Raw genomic sequence first — 19649 nt, forward strand, 5'->3', positions numbered from 1 at the left:
TCACTCGCAAACTCCAATCAAACGGTCAAACTAGGCAGCGCTGATCAAATATGAATCAATATTCTGTTACTGTAATGCCTATATTTCCTCAAATGTTTTCAAAAACATCTTGTAGTGTACTGTTTAGCTGTAAAATGATAAAGTTTGTGACCCGGCAGCCATGTTGCCAAAAAATTATGCCAAAAGTATTCTGCCTACAGCAGGTTTAACAATAGATGAAGCCTGCATATTCTCCAAACCTCTACATTACCACCAGAAGGCACTACTAAATTCAAAAATACCATTATTTCCAGGATTACACATACTGCCTGACACTTGAAGCTTTTCATAAATGATAACAATTGTTGAATATTTAGAAGATTTACCCTGTGAGAGAAGGGAGACAGTGTCAGACAGGGAGAACTATTTTATTGGTGAATGTCAACAAGCTAATGTGCAGGGGTCATAACCATAACCACCCTTGAACTGCCCTGAATGGCACCTTATCATCTCAAGCACGGGCTGGGGAAGTGGAACAAGTTAATCATAGTCTCTCCTTTCACCCATTGACTGATATCATATTGTACTGAGTAAAGCAAAGTTTTACTGCCCTTTCCTTGAGTGCACTAATAGAGTGGGTACATTATGTTTTACTTGAGAATGGTGGTGGAAAGTAACTAAGTAGCCTACATTTACTCAAGTATTGAAATTTACTACAGTTTTAAGATATTTGTACTTCAGCCGAGCTGGAGTCTGCCGTCTCTGAGCAGCTGTCAATAACTCGCAAACTCTGATCAAACTGTCAAACTAGGCAGCGCTGATCAAATATGAATCAATATTCTGTTACTGTAATGCTTATTTCTCTCCTCAAATGTTTTTTAGAAACATCTTGTAGTGTACTGTTTAGCTGTAAAATGAGAAAGTTTGTGACCCGGCAGCCATGTTGAGATCAGTTGAGGAAACACCAAGCACCGCCCACCAGCCGGAGCACAGCCAATAGGAACGCTCTCTCTCTGAAATGACCTGTGATTGGCCAAATTCTCCCGTCAAGGGCTAGATTTTTTAAAGCCTGAAAACAGAGCCATGAGGAGGTGCAGAAGTCTAGTTTTCTCTCAGAACACATGAATTACAATATGCTGAAAGGTTATTATGGAATTTTTGCCAAATAATGCCAAAAATATTCAGCCTACTGCAGGTTTAAGTAATAGACCTGTATACTTCTTACACCACTGCGTAAATTGCAATGCTACAATACATAATGATAATGCAGGAATTGACATGAAATGTGAATGGCTGAAGTGTTGACTGTGATTTACTGCACTCTTCAGTGGAGTCTTATCTTATCAGCTGAGCTGCAGGATGGCTCAATGACACTGGAGTGATTTCACTACAGCTGACTGTCCTCAATGGAGGGGCTCGTTGGCTGGCTGGCCGACTGACTGACTGGGTATAGGAGTGCCAATCAGGAGAGGTTTTATGACACTGACTACAGATCGAAGTCCACCTGTGGGCCCCGAACAGCCATCAGTCCACTGGGGCTGTTGGGCCTGACAGTCAGCCTTTCTGTGACTATCCTACGGTGTCTGTCTGGTCTCCTGATCTCCTCCAACGATGAAGATCAGACTCTGAAGCTCATGTCCCATCAGCCAGAATGGACCTACCGGATTATCACCCACAGCAGCCACTTGTCCACCACGCTGGCAGCTACCCAGAGGATCTGTTAACTCTGGAAGGATCCTTAACATGTGAGTAAAAGATAAAGCTTCAGAAAATATGGTTTGAATTTGTACAGTATTATAAAGGTCTTGTTTTAAAGTTGGAGTGTCTGTAAATGTATAGTATGAAGTGGAGCAGAAATGATATTGATCAATGTGGAAATCCACATTCACAGACGTAAAAGGCATAAAGTGGTTCAGCAGTTTTCATTGGACAGACTGGGAATTATGTAAGAGTCATATCTGTGATCATAGTCAAGCAAATCAAGCGGAGTGATAAGGTACTATCTGAGCAATTTTCAGCATATTTCAGCTGAGCAATAAACCCCATTAGATGACACACTTACTGTATGACAGCAGCAAAGCACTGAACCACTGAGTATTTTAACTGACAGTATTAATGTTGTTATTCCAGACGTATTATATTTATTGTGGCTGACTTGAGATATTACCTGCACTGATGCAAAGCTGGAATGTGGTGTTATATTGGTGTTTACTGCCAAATACACAGATCATTCCCAACAAAAGAAACACAATGGGATGTCCACTCACCTTTAGCAAGCTGTGTATTTTACTAAAAGTAAAGAAGAAAAAGAAAAAAGAAAATCGAAGCAGGATTTGCTCTCTGCAGAATATACGTGTTTTCAGTCACATCACCATAACAATCCCCATTTAACATCTAGCACAGTGGCTCCCAACCTATTTCCCTTAAAGCCCCCCTTACTTGTATCTAAGAAAAGCTCATGATGTCATCACTCTAAAAAAAATTACAAATCCTCGAAAAACAAAATCCTCAATTTGGATATAGTGATTCAGTGTATTAAACAAGTGAGTCTTTTTTTATTGAATCAACTTTCTTTAATGAATAAAACCCGTCAGTTTTCTCAACATAAAGTGATGACGTCTTGACAAATTCACCAAGAAAATGCAGATACATAATATGATCTTTTTTTGTAACGACTTAATTTACTATAATAATGTTAGAGCCGTAATTGATTTTTTGTTATTGTGGTTTAATAAATGTAAATTGTGGTGTTGTTAGATTGCTGCTAGATCACCCTTTAATATAGGTGCGTGCCTCCCTTTCAGTGCGTCAAGCGGGAGAGCAAATAGGTTTTTGACCGCAGTGAAAATGTTGTTTTTCAAAAGGCTAAACGCCAACAAATGTGGATTGAAGCAGAATCTTTTGTTATATTTGACCCAGGTCGGGAACCACTGATCTAGCACTTGTTTTATCACCTTGTGCCAAATTGGCCGCCTTCAGTTTGTGTCATACTGTACATTTGACATTTAGCGTTAAATGTGGTTTCATTCTCCAGCTCAGGAACTAAAGACAGAGCCAGACGGCAGACCAGAGTCAGAGGAGAGCTGTCCCATCTGTGGAGACAAAGTGTCAGGATACCACTATGGACTGCTCACTTGTGAAAGCTGCAAGGTAAGGGATAGGGGGTTTGGACAGTCCATGGGAAAGTATGAAATCTCTAACAGCACCATAAGGCACTTTGGTGTCGTAGTATAGATCAAATCATGATGCATATTTTATATTGTCACTCAGGATTGATTGTGATGTGCAGAGAATGAAGCAACAGGGTTACAGTCTCTCTCTCTCTCTGCAGGGCTTCTTTAAACGCTCGGTGCAGAATAACAAGCGTTACACCTGTGCAGAACAACAGAGCTGCCCCATGAACCTTTCCCAGAGGAAACGTTGTCCTTTCTGCCGCTTCCAGAAGTGTTTGTCAGTGGGCATGAAGCGCGAAGGTACAGTAAATACACACAGAAACACATGCACTCATGCTTTTGTACTTACATTCTGCCATTGTGCCACTGACATGCGTGTTCTTTTCTCCCATATTGCTTATCTAAGAAGTCATAAAATAGTGCTGCAGTGACCCAGATTATAAATGATGGCTTCGTATCTAAGCCCTAAAAAAATGGAGTGGGCATATTATCAGTTTTATAAACCATCTTTGGCAATGTCTGAATCTCATGGTGAAACCTTGATGAGTTGTTTCCTGTTCTGTTAACAGCGGTGAGAGCAGATCGTATGAGAGGTGGCAGGAATAAATTTGGCCCTCTGTACCGGCGGGACAGGCAGATGAAACAGCAAAAAGTGTATCACCAGCCAAACACCGCTCCCTACAGGATTAAGATGGAAACTACTCAAACATACCAGCCCACAGCTCCAAATGAGCCTCACCTAATGAGCAGTCACACAAGTGCTCCATTGTCTTCTGATGCTTTTCATCAGTCCCACATGTATCCCTCTGGCATGGGGCAGTCGGATGCACCCATGCCTCTGGACTGCACTATGAACGTAGACAGGGTGCTCCCTCCTCTATCGCTACCCTACCCTGGACTCTACCACCGCACCTTCCCTGGATACCTCCAGGAGAAAGGAGAAATGCCTTTCAGCAACAGCCCGGCTCCCGCAAACTATGTGCACTCATGTCCGAACAATTCATTCACACCGAGAAGCACGCCAGCATCATCGCCCTGCTCAACACCAAGCTCAGCCACCCCTCTCTCCCACCAAGCTCCCACCCAAACCCCAGACAAACACTCATCAGCCACTCTCACATCCAGCTTCCTGAGTCAGCTCCTGGAGGGGGAGCAGGATGAGAGCCAGCTCTGTGCCAAAGTCCTCGCCAGTCTGCAGAGAGAGCAGGCCAACCGGGGCAAACACGACCGCCTGAATACGTTCAGCATCATGTGCAAAATCGCCGACCAGACTCTGTTTGGGCTTGTGGAGTGGGCCAGGAACAGCACGCTCTTCAAGGAGCTCAAGGTGATGAATCATAAAATTATACAGTTACATTTCACAGTAGTAGAAATTAGCTGTGTGAGCAGACATACGGCATTCACTTTTTGCTACGTGTTGGGGTTAGTGGCTAGAAGGGAACCGGGAAACTCTTGTGAGATTGTTAAGGTTAGGCACTGACCTCGAATAGTTATGGTTAGGATAGGTCTTCGTTTTTCATTGCTGTCTTCTACTAGTCCAACTACAGTTTTGGATGTGCGCAGCCACCTTACATGGTTTGTCCCTTCTAGACACGACCATATGTTGGGTGCTTACTGGAGGTCAAAGGTCGAAGTCTTTAATTTGCAACTACATCAGATCTATTTTTTTATGCTTCCCACAGGTGGAGGACCAGATGGTGCTGCTGCAGAGTTGCTGGAGTGAGCTGCTGGTCCTGGATCACCTCTGCAGACAGGTGACCTACAGCAAAGAAGGCTGCATATATTTGGTCACAGGACAACAGGTAACGTTAACAGAACGAAATGCAGAATTCTTATGATCATCTTTGGATTGAACATTATGTCACGTTTAATTCCGATCACCACCACCGATCTCTCATTGTGATGCAGATTGAGGTGTTGACCATCGTCTCTCAGGCCGGAGTGACACTGAGCAGCCTGGTATCGAGGACCCAGGACTTAGTGTCCAAACTGAAGGCGTTCCAGTTGGACAGATTTGAGTTTGTCTGTCTCAAACACTTGGTGCTATTCAACCCAGGTGAGCTTTTCCTTTTGAAAGTCTAGTCAGATTAGGCACTTTATAGAAGAAACAAATCAGATGTAGCTTTTTGATCAACTGGGTGACGTTTTAGCTGTGCATTTTTCTTTTAATATTAAAGGATAACTTCTGTATTTTTCAACCTGGACCATATCCACTCTCACTCACCACTTAGCTTCATTCCAGATGGCCATGTCGTTGTGAAAATATCCTTGTATTGGAATGATCAGATGAGATGAAGATAAAAAATGAAAAGAGCCTTTTTGTGTTTTTTCTCTTGACTTTATACATTGGCTTGCTTTCCTCACGTCCGTTTCTCTTCTCATACACGGATTCGTTTAAGCTGAACAACCAATCAGAGTGACTTCTCTCACCGACGACCTCCGCCGCCGTCTCAACATGCTGAATCAGCCGAAAAAACTCAGACACAGGCAGACTAGAGCCGACGGTGCGGGACACACCGCAAAAACTAGGCCAACGGACGCTCACCGACGGCCACAAACTGTCCGATGGCTGACCGTCGGCTTGGTGTGCCAACGCTCTAATGGGGACAACAATTTTTTAAATTGGTCCAGTATTGAGGGAAAACTCTGTAGATGGCAGCCAGTAAACGGCCTGTAATGTAATTATTTGGGGCAACCTGGTACCGTCAGTTTACGTCCACTAAAAGTGCTTGTTTTTGCCACTGACAGGCTCATATTGTTATTATAAGTGTCTGACAACATAATGGAAAGGACCCTACAGAGAAATGAAACGTGTTTCTTTCCTTTCGCTTGATCCGGTCTGTTGTGTTATTGTGTGTCTCGCTCGGAGAAACCTCGTTGTGAAATGCTGCGTCGCCTCCACATTGTTGAAATCATCTAAATATTCAGCCATGACACTGAAAATTATTTTAGATAACACCAAGCTACGCTTTCTGTAGTCAGACACAACAAACTCTGACATCACCGGCGTCACATGGCACTCCTCTCTCCACTCGCACTCATGTTTCCACCGTTGTCTCTTCCTGTAACAAGTCACATGACATAAAAAAACGGAAGTGAAAGGTAGGGTCCTTTCCATAATGTTGTCAGACACCTATGAAAACAATCAGAGCCTGTCACTGACAAAAACAAGCACTTTTAGGATACGTGCATGACGGTGCCAGGTTGCCCCAAATGATTACATTACAGCTTGTTTAGTGGCTCCCTCAATACTGGACTAATTTCAAAAAGTGTTGTCACCATTAGACACAAAAAATATATGAAAACAGGGTCCAGGTTGAAAAATATCAAAGTTATCCTTTGAAGTCAAGCATGCAGCTGCTTCTGGCATGAGGTTGAATGCATGTATGTATTTATGTATTGATGATTGTACTATTTATCTTCTTTCTGCTGTAGATGTGAAGTCAGTGCAGAGCCGCAGGCAGGTGGAGCAGACACAGGAGAGGGTGAACCGGGCCCTGATGGAGCACACCCAACAGAGTCATCCAAGACACTCAGACAAGTTTGGCCAGCTGCTGCTCCGGCTTCCTGAAGTACGCAGCATCAGCCTGCAGGTCGAGGAGTATTTGTACCAGCGCCATCTTCTGGGAGATTTGCCCTGCAACTCTCTGCTCACTGAGATGCTGCACACCAAGCACAACTGAGAAGACGCCGCCGTGTCTTGAAGCCCCGGTGACACGAGAATGGCAAAGCTTGAGTTTGCTGCAGTGGATTTTTTTGTACCTCCTTAATGCTCTCTTTAACAGCCCCTTACTGCTTCAATCACAGAAGTGACAGGGAAATATGTGATCCAGGATCAGCATTGAAGGGGAGTATTTAGTAAACCTGTGTCATACTTTGCTCCAAGTGCTCATTATTAACAGTATTACCACAGCCAAACAGCCCAGTAAATACTTGTTGCTGTCAGTATTGTTGGACACATTTGAGATCCAAGCACTACTATGATGTTTTTAATAGTCAGGAAGCACTTAACTGTGAAAAAAAACAAAAGAAAAATGCATCATTGAATAAAGAAATTTGGTTTCTGGATGTGCTGATGTGTACTCAAAACCCATAACTGATGTTTTCAGTCCAAAATGGCGGCATCGTTACCGCAACGCCATGTAGCGGCTTTTGTCAAAGCACCAGAGTTTCATCTCTTTGCTTCACTGTTTCTGGAGCAAGATTTTGCATTCACTCTTAGGCTACTGGCACAAACTGATATCAACTGCACCCATTCAAAATTAAAATAAACAAACAATGCAAATGGTAAAATAAACATGGGAGTGAAAAAGGGCAATGATTTTAAAAGGATTTTTATTCGTCTGGTCCAGTTGCCAAGGAGGATAGTCAATTTATGAAATGATCACACGTAATGTGCTGGCACAGATTCAAAGAACAGAAAAGAAAAGAAAACATAAATGTTATGACATCGTCTATGAAATGAAGGCGAGACTTAAACCACCTTAACCAAAAAAAAAAAAAGACATAGGTAGAACCTGAAACTAAACATCAAATGCACCAACTAATGCAAACCAAATAAATACACCTCTCTGACGTGGGGGTTTCTAGGGGAGAATTGCACGGAAAATATAGTGTTTAACTACCACATACTACTCTTTACAAACACATAAATACAAACATCCACTGATTCCATGTGCACTCCTCCACACTCGCTTTTTAATCAATCATCTTTTTTCCTAATTTTTTTTCTCATTCAAACACATTTATTGGAGGCAGTCAGTGATTTGAAAGAGGACAGCTGCATCTGTAGTGCTAAAGACTGCAAAAGAGGCCCATTTCCCACAGGTTTTGTGGCGACCTGATCACAACTTACTGCAGGGTCAAGTGGTTTTTCCCAACAGCATGGACACGCAGGCCAAAAAACAGTACATTCCCCCAGTTATACACGAAGGAGTCTCTAGAGACTGTGTGGGGAAGATGAGGGCTGTTACAGTCCGGGATGATCCTTCATCAAGAAACCTACTGTTTATATGCACAAACAGGGAATCATATAACAGGAAACAGACTCCTGGTGACCTAAATGATTTATTAATCCCTAGACAAAAAGGTTTCAGCAATTTCTTTTCATTCTCATACACTCGTTCTCAAACATACATCTCACTAATGCTTAAGCAGCAGGCTAGCTTATTCGTAGCTTACAAACTTACTTTTTTACAAATCATTGTCCAAAAAAAAAAAAAAAAAATCAAAGTAATCAGCATTCAGTATATATTAAATCAGCATTGATTATCATTTTCACACAGAGCCGTACCCAAGTAACGATAAAGCCCTCCTTCATGTTTCCAGTATTGTTTTTTTTTTTCAAGATAACATTTCAATTCATCACATGTTGAAAATGAGAAAGCAAGGGGGGGAAAAAAAGTCACATGAATTTCATTCTTCTTTCAGCTCTCAAAGGCTGATTTGTCCAGCAAAAAACATGTCAAAATCGTATAAAAAAAACATCCAGATGTCTACAGCTGAAGGAGTTGAATGTGAGTGGCGAGCTATGGGGGCACAGGCAGTTTCTAGGTGTAGCACAGTAGCCACCACCAGTGCAGCCCACAGAGGGAAACACCCCACTATGCTATTTTCTGGTCCTGACAAACCAGTGACAACACCCTTGAATGGAATAAGTGGTAAGTGTGTGCCCTACATTCATAGGAGAGCAGCATTACCTGCCATTCAGCTATCAGAAGTGAGAGCTGAGCCACTCGTCTCAGTAGACCGGAGAGAGAGTGAGCTCTGGAAGAAGAAGAAGAAGAAAAGGCAGCAAAAAGGAAAAGCAAGCAGAATTGAGAGGGGCGGGAACTACTCTGGCCCAAAATACTATTGTGTGGGCAAAGGCAGTATGGTTGTCCCCTCCTTTTTCTTACCTAAAATGACTCCAGGGGCAGGGTAAGGCAAGGCATGAGGAGGCAGGGAGCGAGGGAAATCCCAACAGAATCAGTCGCATTACATTTTACAATCTAGGTAGACGAGGCTGAGCCAATCAGAAGCCCTCAAGAGAGAAACTATTATAACTACATTGGCTGAACGAGTGAGTGATTGGCCCTTTCTCTTGGCATGTAGAGTTGACTGGGTTGTTCCAGGTTGATAGCTGGCCAAAAGCCTAATCAGCCATGCGGTCCACTGCTAGTTAAACTGCATCTCAAGAGCCTCACTGGCCAAAATAGAAACTGGGAGTTGGTTCCCTGAATGGTTACATCTCTACCCATCTCTACCCAGCTGCCCAACGTTATTTGGGGGTGCCAAGCTTCTTGGGAGTTCCTGGGCGCTTTTGCCAAAAGTGACCAGGGATGGTGATGGCGTCGACGCTCATGGACATAGTTTTGGACGGGATGGCGGTGAACTGCTTGCGGTCAGAGCTGTACTTGTAGATGGACTCGACCATCTCGGGTGCGATGATGCGGGGGCCGATGCCAGTGAGCCGTACCATCTCCTCGGTTTCAGGGTTCATGGTGTAAACCGCTCTGAACTGGCAGCTGGCGTCTCTGAAGAGGATGAGGAAGTGGTTGGCCGAGCTCGTCTCCATTTCCTGAAGAGGGAGAGACAGAAAAAGAAAGAAAATAGAATTACCGCCTCCGTCAGCCAGTCAAGTTGCGGTTTACATCCATGTCTGTCCAAAATGTCATCACTTTATCATTTTATCCTGTTAGATATTTGTGTTAAATTGTCATAATTAGCACATGAATTCTTGAGTGTGTGGCCAAAAACGTGTTTTGTGATGTCACAGTGACCTTTGAACACCAAATACGAATCAGTTCATCCAAGTAGATGTTTGTGTCTGATGTAATACAATTCCCTCCAGGCGTTCCTGAGATATCTCTTTCACGAGAGTGGGATGGACGTGAGGTCACAGTGACCTTTGACCACTAAAAGCCAATCAGTTCATCCTTGAATCCAAGTGGACGTTTCTGCAAAATTTCAAGAAATTCGTTCAAGGCGTTCCTGAGATATCACAAGAGTGGTATGGATGTGAGGTCATAGGGACCTTTGACCACCAAAATTTAATCAATTCATCCTTTTTCCCATCCCTAGTGTTTTGCCTGCCTGGAGGATGGCCTGATGATGCTAATTTCAGACCCTGGTCTTGACAACAACACTGAGGTGAGTGCAGCTGAGATCAGTCACTTCTAGCCTAGTTTTTGGTTGGACTCTGACACAGCAGGATGGCTTACCTCTACAATCTTGTTTTTCTGTGGTTCATTGACCTTGCCGGCCAGGCAGCAGCGGGTGATAGCGTTATGGATGATGAACTTGTTTGACTTAAAGCTAGGCTCCTTGTAGAGCTTTGGTCCTGCAAAGACAACATTACCAAATGTCATTAAACCAACAAAACAATGCTTACTGGCTTCATTGTCATAATGTAGTTCAGGAGCCATCACTGACCTGTATATTCTGGGATCGAGGCAGGGGAGGAAATAGTGGAGCCGTTCTCCCAGTCTTTCTCTCCGTTGTGAGCACTTATTCGTCGTGGTGACATTAACCGGGAGGGAGAGTGTGACCGGCTAGAGGGAGTCAAAACAAGAGTTTAGTGAGGAACGACCTTGAGGCTGTGAGTACATGTTGTACGTTACATCCACCTTTGCCACTGATAACAATGATAACAGCTACCACAGAAGCTGTAGTTGTTGGTATACAATTATACAGAACCACACACACAAATCTCCCTTTGAGGTACATTTTGAACAGATAAAAAATAGATTTGTGATTAACCGTGATTTATCCACTGACAATCATGCAATTAATCGAGATTAAATATTGTAAATCGATTGACAGCCCTAATAATGATATCAATATTCTAATGATATATTGCCCAGCTCTACTTTATTATGATAAATGTACTAACATTGTATAAAAGACATGTTATATTTCTTTGGTACTTAAAATAACGGTGTTGTTAAATAATCCGAACACTAATTTAGGCTGAATTATGTGTTTCATTTCCAAAATTTATCAAGAAAGTACAAGCCATCGTCACAGTGCGGGTTACCTGGGAGACTTCCTGACAGTCAGGCCTCCAGAGTCATTAGCCATGGAGGAGAGGTTCATGGTGGAGTGAGAGTACTGCTTGCTCAGCTTGGTGCCTAGAAGGAGGAAAAATAAACCACAGGTTACGCGTGGGTTGTAACCCATCTCATAATGTGCCAGCATTCTCTATGTTTTTAGTATTTGGGTGAACAACATCAGAGCTATTTACCCATGAAACCCCGGGCAGGGCTATGAGAGAGGACGGAGTCGTCTCTGAACACAGTCTTGGGTCTCTGCTTCTTGACGCCGCGGACCGTGGTGGGTTTCTGCCTCAGCACCTTGTCCAAGTCCTCCATGATCTTCAGCTGCTGCCTCCTCTCGTACTCCTGCCGAGTGAAGTCTCCTCTGCGCTGGGGAGTCCCCTCGACGGGGGTGCGTGATGCTGGAGGGGTGCCTGGAGTCTGGGATTGGTCCTCATTCTTATTCCCCCAGCCCTCGATGGTCATCCACTGAGGCTTGCTAAAAGGGGCAGGGAGATAACGTGTAAAACCTTCATTGTGTGACATTGACATTGCAAAACCAATGGTAACTGGAATTACGCCTCACGGTTGTATGCCTCCGCCAACCGTCAAATGTCATCATTTTATCCTATTAGACATTTGTGTGAAATTGGCATAATTGGCATATGAATTATTCAGTTATGGCCAAAAATGTGACCACCAAATACATTCATTCAAAATCAGTTCATCCATGACTCCTAGTGGACGTTTGTCATTTTTAATTTGAAGAAATCCAGTGATCCTGAGATATCACGGACGGACGATAAATGAGTAATTCCTAATCATCCTCATTAGTTACATGCTGCAAAAACTATAGTAATACCCAAACTTGTACAAACTTGACCAATCTTAATGTCAGATATTACATTCTATATTTGGTTTCTTCATTTGGTCATGAATGCAGGTATCTGAATTAAAAAAAGGGTCTCACCTTAATTCTTTTTCTTTTTCTTTTTCTTTTTCCTGATCAAGCTTGCGTCTTTTCATCTCTTCTGCTCTCTTCTGCTGTTTCTCCAGCAAAGCTGCTCTTCGCTGGGCCATCTCATCCTCCGGTCGCTCTTTGTCATCCTAATAATAAAGACAGAAATAAAAAGGCATGAATGTACTGACCTTAAAACAGCATTTATAGAAAAGTGCATACAATAATATGAATCATTAGTCACCTACCTTGAAAAAGAAACCAACCCCTCCTTTCGCCTCTGGCTCCGTCCGGTCACTCATCGAGTCAGATAAAGTGTCGGGTACTTGGTCATCCTCCTCCCCGTCTCCTCGCAGAGCAGACAGCGAGATCTCTATCAGGCTACTTCGTTTGCCATTCGACATCCCTGCAGGGACATCACTCTCGAAGGAGCACTCTGATGGCGCACCAGAGCTGTAGCCCCCGTGTGCAAACCTGTCCTTGTGAGCCAAAGGACCATGCGATGGCCCAGCATCCAGGTCCAGGCTAAATATACTATGATCGTCGATGGAGCCGACCTCTGACATTGCGTCATCTGCGGCATGGTGGAGAGTCGGGATAGGAGTTGGCGCAGGGGTCTGTGTCGGCGTGGGGACAGGAGTTGGTCCAGATGAACGCAGCTCATCTAGGCTGTGAGAGTCACCAAGGGAGAAGGAAGACACAGTCTGGTCTTGCATTTGCCAGGGATTTACACGACGAAGGTGGGGGATGCGGTCCACGTTCTGAGGTGCCGTGATAACCCTCGACAGTGTGGGGACCTTATTGTCCAAGGGACGACTGTTTTGGTGGTGTTTGGGGCTTTTAGGGGGCACAGATTGGGCTCTACGCTGGACTTTAGGGGATTTATAAGGAGTGGTGTGGTTTGTGATTCTGTGAGATGGAGACGGAGAGGAGGAGGCTGAATTTAAATCTCGGGTGGATTCCCGCGACAGGCGTGCAGGAGCTGGGGTGGAGGTTTTAGGGCTGGGTGGAATGACCCAGGTTTTGTTGCTGGAACCTGGAGCTTTCTTCTTGACCATGTGGTTCTGCTGCTCCGTCAGCCGCTGCATGTCACTCTGCAGAGAGCTAAGAGCTGCAGTCAGCTTGGATACAGCATTGTTATAGTCCCCTAGTGGAGCCACCGCTTTCTCTCCAGGAGCCCCAGAGCCCTTCTCTCCTGGCGTACCCGCTTTTTCTTTGGAGTGACCGGCCTGTTTGTTGAACTGAAGTCCTCCTTTGACATTACCGTCATCTTCCACTGAGGGGCGCTGCTCATCTTGTTCCTGCTGCTCTTCCTCTTCCATTCGAGCCAGCCTTTCTTCCAGTGTCAAGCGAGAGAGGTCTTCTTCTGTGGATGAGGTGCTGATCTGGCCGTTCCCTCCTTCACCCTCGCCTTCGTCCTCACGCTGCTCCTTCTTTAACTGCAGAAAGGCACTCTTCCCAAGTCTTTGTCGGTGCTTTGCAAAAATGGCCTCGATGCGTTTCTTCTGGGCTTCGATAGCTTTGCGTTTTTCTTCGAGCCGAGTTCCCAGCTCAGACATCTCATTATTGAGTTGTGGGCTCTTAGTGGGGCTTTCTTCAGACTTTTGTGCCCACGTGGTCATCGGAGAGGAAGAAGAAGAGGGGTCGCTGGCTTTGGGAGAATCTATAATCTGCTTCTTTTTGCGCTCGGCAAAGCTGGTCATCTTCACACCACTATCAGACACCTCTGTGCCGTGGCCTCTGACACCAGCAGCTGGTGTGGCTGGAGTGGACTGGGCCTTGGGTAGGTCTTCTGATGCATCCGAGTCCACACTGCCGTCTCTCAAGACCGAGTCATCATCTCGTGAACATTCAGAGGTGTTTCTGGTGCGAGTGGGCTCCCTGGACTCCCCTGTGGGCCGGTACAGCATTCCTGAGCGTGGGGGGGCAGAGCAGCTGATGGGTGCTAAATTGCTGTTATGTCTCGAACTAACAGGGTCATCAGGAGAGTGGAGGTAGAAGCCATCAGGAGCGCCATCAGGGTGTAAACGGGGCTCCATCTTGCTCTCGTTGTGGATTATTTGGAGAGCCTCTTCAATGGTAGGCAGCTCTCCCGCTTCACTCGCCGCAAGGCCGTTCTCCTCTGCCAGCCTGGGAATACTGGCAGACTGGGTGGCCCAAGAAGCTCTCTGCGGACCGTTGGAGCCGGGGGGTTTGCTCAGCAAATGGCTGAGGTCTTCAGGAGGGGTGTAGGGCACCCGGGTCATGTTTTGGACTGCTGGGTTGAGTTGGTCTGAGCTCACAGAGCGGGTTATCACAGGGTTGCCCATCACAATGTCCACATCACTGTCCAGACCGAAAGGAATGCTGAAGGACACTGCTGACAAGGGGCGGCTGAAAGAAAAACAAGCGAGTGTAAGTGCAATAAAAATAAGTTAAAAAGACAGAGTTTAAATGGGATTAAATAGGGATTACATAGAGAAACAAAGACCTCTTCATTATAAAAACATTCTTTCACTTTTTATTTGTCTGAGACTGACAGCAAATAACCAACACAACATTTAGCCGGCACAAAATTGATGCAACACAACAGATAAACATAGGCCACTGCCATCAGCGAATGTCATCTTATTTGCCGATAGGCTGATGGCAAGTCAACACTGCGAATATCAGCCTAAACCGATGTTCGGCCGAAAAAATCGTTGTACCCCCAGTATCGAATATATGAGTCCTACCTGAGAGGTTTCTTGCTCCATGTCTTTCCAACTCCTTCTATATGAGACATTGAGGTAGACTGAGTCAAAGATCCTGAATACAATGGGACACACACAGACACGTAAAGGCATGCACACCACACAGAGATGCACAAATCAAACAATACACCAATACAAAAATAGAAAAAGAATATGTACAAAAACTTTCAAATATCCATAAAAATAAGAAAACAAGACTATAATGCAGCACGAAAAAAAGACAAACGAGGTTGAGGGAAGTAGGTGAACCAGATTGCAAAATGATAGAAATATATACAAAACACTGTAGCTTGATGATGAGTAATGATGACAGGATGCTGTCTTAATCCTACCTGACGCAGGAGCGGAGATCGGGAGGAAAGGCTTCTTGAAGATAGAAGGGGAGGTGCTGTAAAGCAGAGAAACGATCAGTCAGTCCAAACGAGTGCTTCATACAAAGAATATCATACAAAAGCAAAATCATATCCAGAGAGCTTCTGTACCTGCTACCACTCAAGCCTCTTGGTGTTACTGGTGTGGGTCCATCTAACAAAAAGGAAAATAAGATTTTGTAATGGATACTCAATGTAATGATCTTAATGGTAGGATTACACAGTGTTATTATACAGGACCACAACATCTGGCAACACTTACCCAACGTGTCTATCGGTTGAACGAATTCTGGCCTCCGTACTTCAAACCAGGTAAGCAGTTCTGCTAGGAAGCTCAGCAAGTTGAGCTAAATAAATCAGACAGAATAAATCAGCCAATACAGTACTCAATATTTGTGTTAATGTCTCAATCAGTCGACTAATGTTCGGGAGAGTGACTGTAAGTACCCGAAGCTCCTGTGGGGTGTACAGCATGTCCTCCAGCGTCAAGTGACAGCAGCTCTTTAGACAGCTGTCACAGAACTCTCGGATGAACTGCAGGTTGTACAGGCTGTCTGTTACAGACATGGACTCCTTCATACAAACATCTTACAGAGAGAGGGAAAAAAAGTGTTAAACTGACATAAACACATTAAAGGGATAGTTCAGGTGTTTTGAAGTGAGGTTGTATATAGTCATAGTCAGTGTATTACCTACAGTAGATGATGGTCGGCACACCTCCAGTTTGGAGAAACACACAGGAGTTACCGCACGGAAGCAAAGCAATGTACTGCTGTGGACGGGGACAGCAGCAAAACGTATTTTAGTCGCCTTAAAGAAATGCTCACCTAAAGAAAATCTATATCAGTTTAAGTGTACGCTATATTTAGAATATTTTCACGGCTTTACCGAGCCGTCATACAGCTATACAGTGTATGTTTCCGACGGGAAGCTGAAGCCGTTATCTATGTTTTCGCCTTAAGCAACCAGACTCCATTGACAAAAACAGTAATTTTACCTCACAGAACACGGGAGTTGCTTTGCGTCCGGACGGTAACTCCTGTCTGCTTCTTCAAACTGGGTGCGTGCCAACCGCTGTCTACTGTAGGTAATAAGTACCTCATACAACGCCACTTCAAAACACCCAAACTATCCTTTTAAGTACTACAAAGCTGTTCGTGGTTACAATGTTTGCTGGTACCTTCAAGTCTTAGCAGGCCAGGGCAATAGTAATGTATGACTGCAGCAACAGCACAACCACTAGACAGGTCTTTGACTTCATTCACCGCTGGAAAGATGGGCTTCTGTTTGGACTGTATTTTATCCTTCCTGTAGCGGAGCTAAAAAAACAACAACAAACAATGAAGTTAATCAAACACTGCAGTGTGACCTTAATGATACTTTGTTAATGTTTATATGCAAATCATTTGACAAATTAGTTAATGTTAAAGCCATCATCAAAGTCAGGGTTTTCCAAACATGGGTGGATACTCTAAAGTCTCTAGGCACTGTGACACATAACAGAAAATGTTAAAAAAAAAAGATTTGCAGTATGAGTGTAAGGAAAGAGAACAAATGAAGGTCATGCTAATGTGTACAAGAGTGAACAAATGACAGATACAAAGTGAGTGACTTAATCAGAGCGGAAAGAAGGACGGTTTTGTCAGGAGAAAGTGGGACAAGTGAGAGTCTCAGGAGAGAGAGAAAATGTTTCAGGTACACCGGTTAACTAGAGTATCTATACAAACAGCTCCCTGTCTGCGGGAACCAGCTGCCTAGAAGCTCGTCTCTGTTAACCCACACAGCCGTTCACACACAAACACACACACCTCTGAGGACCAGAGGAACCGGTTATACAAGGCAGTGTCAAGGCCGGCTTGAGTACTGATTGTGATTCATGCACCACTCGTGAGTCAGCAAACAACGCCCCGCCCTATCGACATTTATGCTGCAACGTGCACTTTAATGCTGATTAGGATGTGATGCACATTCTCACACCAGCATATGGAGAGAAAAAAAAAAAACACACCTGACCATCAGGTATTTGCTGATAAATTTGATGAAGACACTGGAGGGATGGAGGGACAGGGGGGAAGGAGCAGAGGAAAGGAGGGAACTTACAGGAACAAGTTTCCAGTACCAGCGAGTAGGACACTGTCAGAGAGGAGGAGGGACAGGAAATAGAGAAAGACAAGGAAATGGAAGAACAGGAGCAGAAGGAGAGGTATTAAGCCTTCAGTGGAAGAACTAGACAAACTGGAGAAAAGGGTTGTGATGACAGTACCTCCTTGGAATAACAAGACAACCTTGTTGACAAAGCAGTGACACTACCTTTAATTCTATTGTGTCAACCAATACTGGTTGTGCTTGTAGAGTAGGAGAACCAACAATATGATCTTAATACACAGCACTTTGCCTTTTTATAGCACTGAGTGCATAATCCTCTTCAGATTATCATGTGTGCGTAGTTATAATGATGAGTGTGACAAGAGATAGAAACACACTGGATGTGTAATGTAATACTCACAGAGGGTTGGACAGGTTGGGGCTCCATAATGGCCTGAGACGTGTCATTCTGGGCTCCTTCAGTACGTTCTCTTAACTTCTGGTTTAACTGAAAGCATGCCAGGAAGACAAAATGGTTAACACACATAGATCACAGATCTACAGTATACTCTCACCTTTTTAAAATGCAGTGGATTAAACCAGTGGTTCCCAATATTTTTCCTTAAGGGACCCCTTTTCTATCTTTGAGTAAAGTGACGACCCCTGACTAAGTGACATATTTTATGGATATTTAATACAATACTCTATCTGTATTATGTATTTTTTTATTTTTAACAATCATACCTACTTAATAGGCTTCTTTTTTTAACAAATTCAGTGTTTTCTTCTTCCTGACGCTTGGCCATTGCTCTATAAATAATAATCCAAACTTTAAAAATCTTCACAGAAATGAATGAAATGCTGAGATAAAGGCCAACTTTTTTTTCAATAAGTTGTCTTACACTGGAAACCAGTGAGTTAAATAATTACAGCATCCTCATTTCTGTAGCTAAACAGACACTGGATCATCTACAAAAGAGGTCTTTTAAGAAGATAAAAGTCTGAACAATTAATTTTCTGAAAGGATTAAAACAAGATGTGTGTTTAAAACAAGCGTCGTTTCTCTCTGGCTTGCTCCTTACCCCGTTAACCCAATGAAGCAGAGCATCCTCCCAGCTGGAGGCTCCACCCAGTAGCTCGGCAGCACCACATGTCTTCACCGCAGTCACCGTCTCCATGGCTCCCATGGCCATCAGGGCATCTATCACTGCCAGGTGAGCACTCTGCACCAATCACATGGGAGAAGGAAGAGAGGAACATTTAGATGGGTGGGGAGCATTCACAGCCAAGAGCCCAGACAGCATCAATCAATCACAGCTAACACGATAACGCTGGACATTTTACTGCTCCATCAGGGCCCTGCTTACCGCAGAGCAGAGACCACCTCTAACTGCTGCAGCGCGACCATCATTTACCAGCAGCGTCCTCTAGAGGTCACCAGAAGGCCGCTGTGAGTCAGCAGAAACACTGACGAGAGTCTTCAGCGAGCAAACACACACATCAGTAGATATGGGTGAACTTTGGACCCGTGTTTGTTCAATCATTAAGTCATTGAATAAGCAATGGACCAGTAATATGATAACATGTATGTCCCAGGACTGTCGTTCCTCAGCTGCTGTACCTTTATTTACTTTCTCCTCAGCGTGCTTCCCTTCCCTTTTGCGCAGTGAAATATTCCTGTATGACTCATGTGCAACACTTACAGGATAAAATGACGTGTTGTAACGAGATCACCAGGAAGCACAACAATGAACAGTATTCTCTGGAAGAAACAGGTCTTTTTCTGCAATTTCGGTGTATGAATGTGTCTGTGTGAGACAACATAACGGATGTAAAATCTAATCAATATAGCGTTTTTACACAGAAATACAACATTAAAACCATAACACTGTTATTCCACATATTTGACATTCCCAAGCATGTGTATCCAACAGAAATACGTGTACTTCCTTAAACTTGAGAGACCATTACAGAGTCCTGTCTAATGGCTAGAGCCCATTAAAGTGCACCACCAACACTGTCGGCTCAGTCAGACAGAGCGCCTTAACTCCATAAACCTGTTAGCTCATTAGAAATCGTGCTATGTTTTTGCCACGGGGCAACAAACAACAGCACTTCTTATGTCTGACCTCAACATTGTTATAAATGATTCAGATATTTGAACCATTTTAAGTGCATTTCATTCATGTTTTTCTTTTGCAGTCATTAAGATAATCACAGTAACTGGTACACAGAGTTGTTCCGATACCGATACCAGCACTGGAAATGTCCCGGATACAGACAAAAATGCTGGATTGGTTATCGGCGAGTATGCGAGTCTAGTATGCACCCATCTA

At 44.0% G+C, this 19649-nt stretch overlaps 2 protein-coding genes and 1 long non-coding RNA gene across 6 annotated transcripts in view; 2 read left to right on the forward strand and 1 right to left on the reverse strand.

Moving 5' to 3' along the window:
* The first annotated feature begins 1348 nt into the window (after positions 1–1348).
* On the forward strand, positions 1349–7218 carry nr5a5 (nuclear receptor subfamily 5, group A, member 5). Its single transcript, XM_037792026.1, has 7 exons — positions 1349–1724; positions 3014–3129; positions 3311–3452; positions 3722–4479; positions 4835–4954; positions 5061–5208; positions 6588–7218. Exons 1-7 carry the CDS (start codon positions 1631–1633, stop codon positions 6833–6835), a joined length of 1626 nt encoding a protein of 541 aa, XP_037647954.1. The 5' UTR covers positions 1349–1630; the 3' UTR covers positions 6836–7218.
* Positions 7219–7470: 252 nt separating this feature from the next.
* The window catches only part of camsap3 (calmodulin regulated spectrin-associated protein family, member 3), a 31500-nt gene continuing 19321 nt past the window's right edge, over positions 7471–19649 (reverse strand). Inside the window, exons 3-18 of one of the 4 annotated variants that reach the window (XM_037792025.1) lie at positions 18396–18536; positions 17735–17821; positions 17329–17361; positions 16409–16547; positions 15676–15815; positions 15491–15575; positions 15340–15382; positions 15190–15245; positions 14840–14873; positions 12374–14498; positions 12138–12274; positions 11377–11666; positions 11170–11263; positions 10566–10684; positions 10355–10473; positions 7471–9711 (exon numbers count right to left, since the gene is read on the reverse strand). In XM_037792025.1, the coding sequence (XP_037647953.1) occupies positions 9412–9711; positions 10355–10473; positions 10566–10684; positions 11170–11263; positions 11377–11666; positions 12138–12274; positions 12374–14498; positions 14840–14873; positions 15190–15245; positions 15340–15382; positions 15491–15575; positions 15676–15815; positions 16409–16547; positions 17329–17361; positions 17735–17821; positions 18396–18536 (3942 nt within the window). In that variant the 3' untranslated portion in view covers positions 7471–9411. Of the gene's footprint in view, positions 9712–10354; positions 10474–10565; positions 10685–11169; positions 11264–11376; positions 11667–12137; positions 12275–12373; positions 14499–14839; positions 14913–15189; positions 15246–15339; positions 15383–15490; positions 15576–15675; positions 15816–16408; positions 16548–17328; positions 17362–17734; positions 17822–18395; positions 18537–19649 lie in introns of all 4 variants that reach the window. The other 3 variants (XM_037792024.1, XM_037792022.1, XM_037792023.1) reach the window with 3 other exon arrangements.
* Positions 10196–19476, forward strand: LOC119501576. The gene is made up of 3 exons (XR_005209860.1): positions 10196–10283; positions 18414–18527; positions 18669–19476. It is a non-coding gene; the product is annotated as an uncharacterized LOC119501576 (long non-coding RNA).

The sequence above is a fragment of the Sebastes umbrosus genome, chromosome 14 (genome assembly GCF_015220745.1).
Source record: "Sebastes umbrosus isolate fSebUmb1 chromosome 14, fSebUmb1.pri, whole genome shotgun sequence".
Classification (NCBI taxonomy): Eukaryota; Metazoa; Chordata; class Actinopteri; order Perciformes; family Sebastidae; genus Sebastes; species Sebastes umbrosus.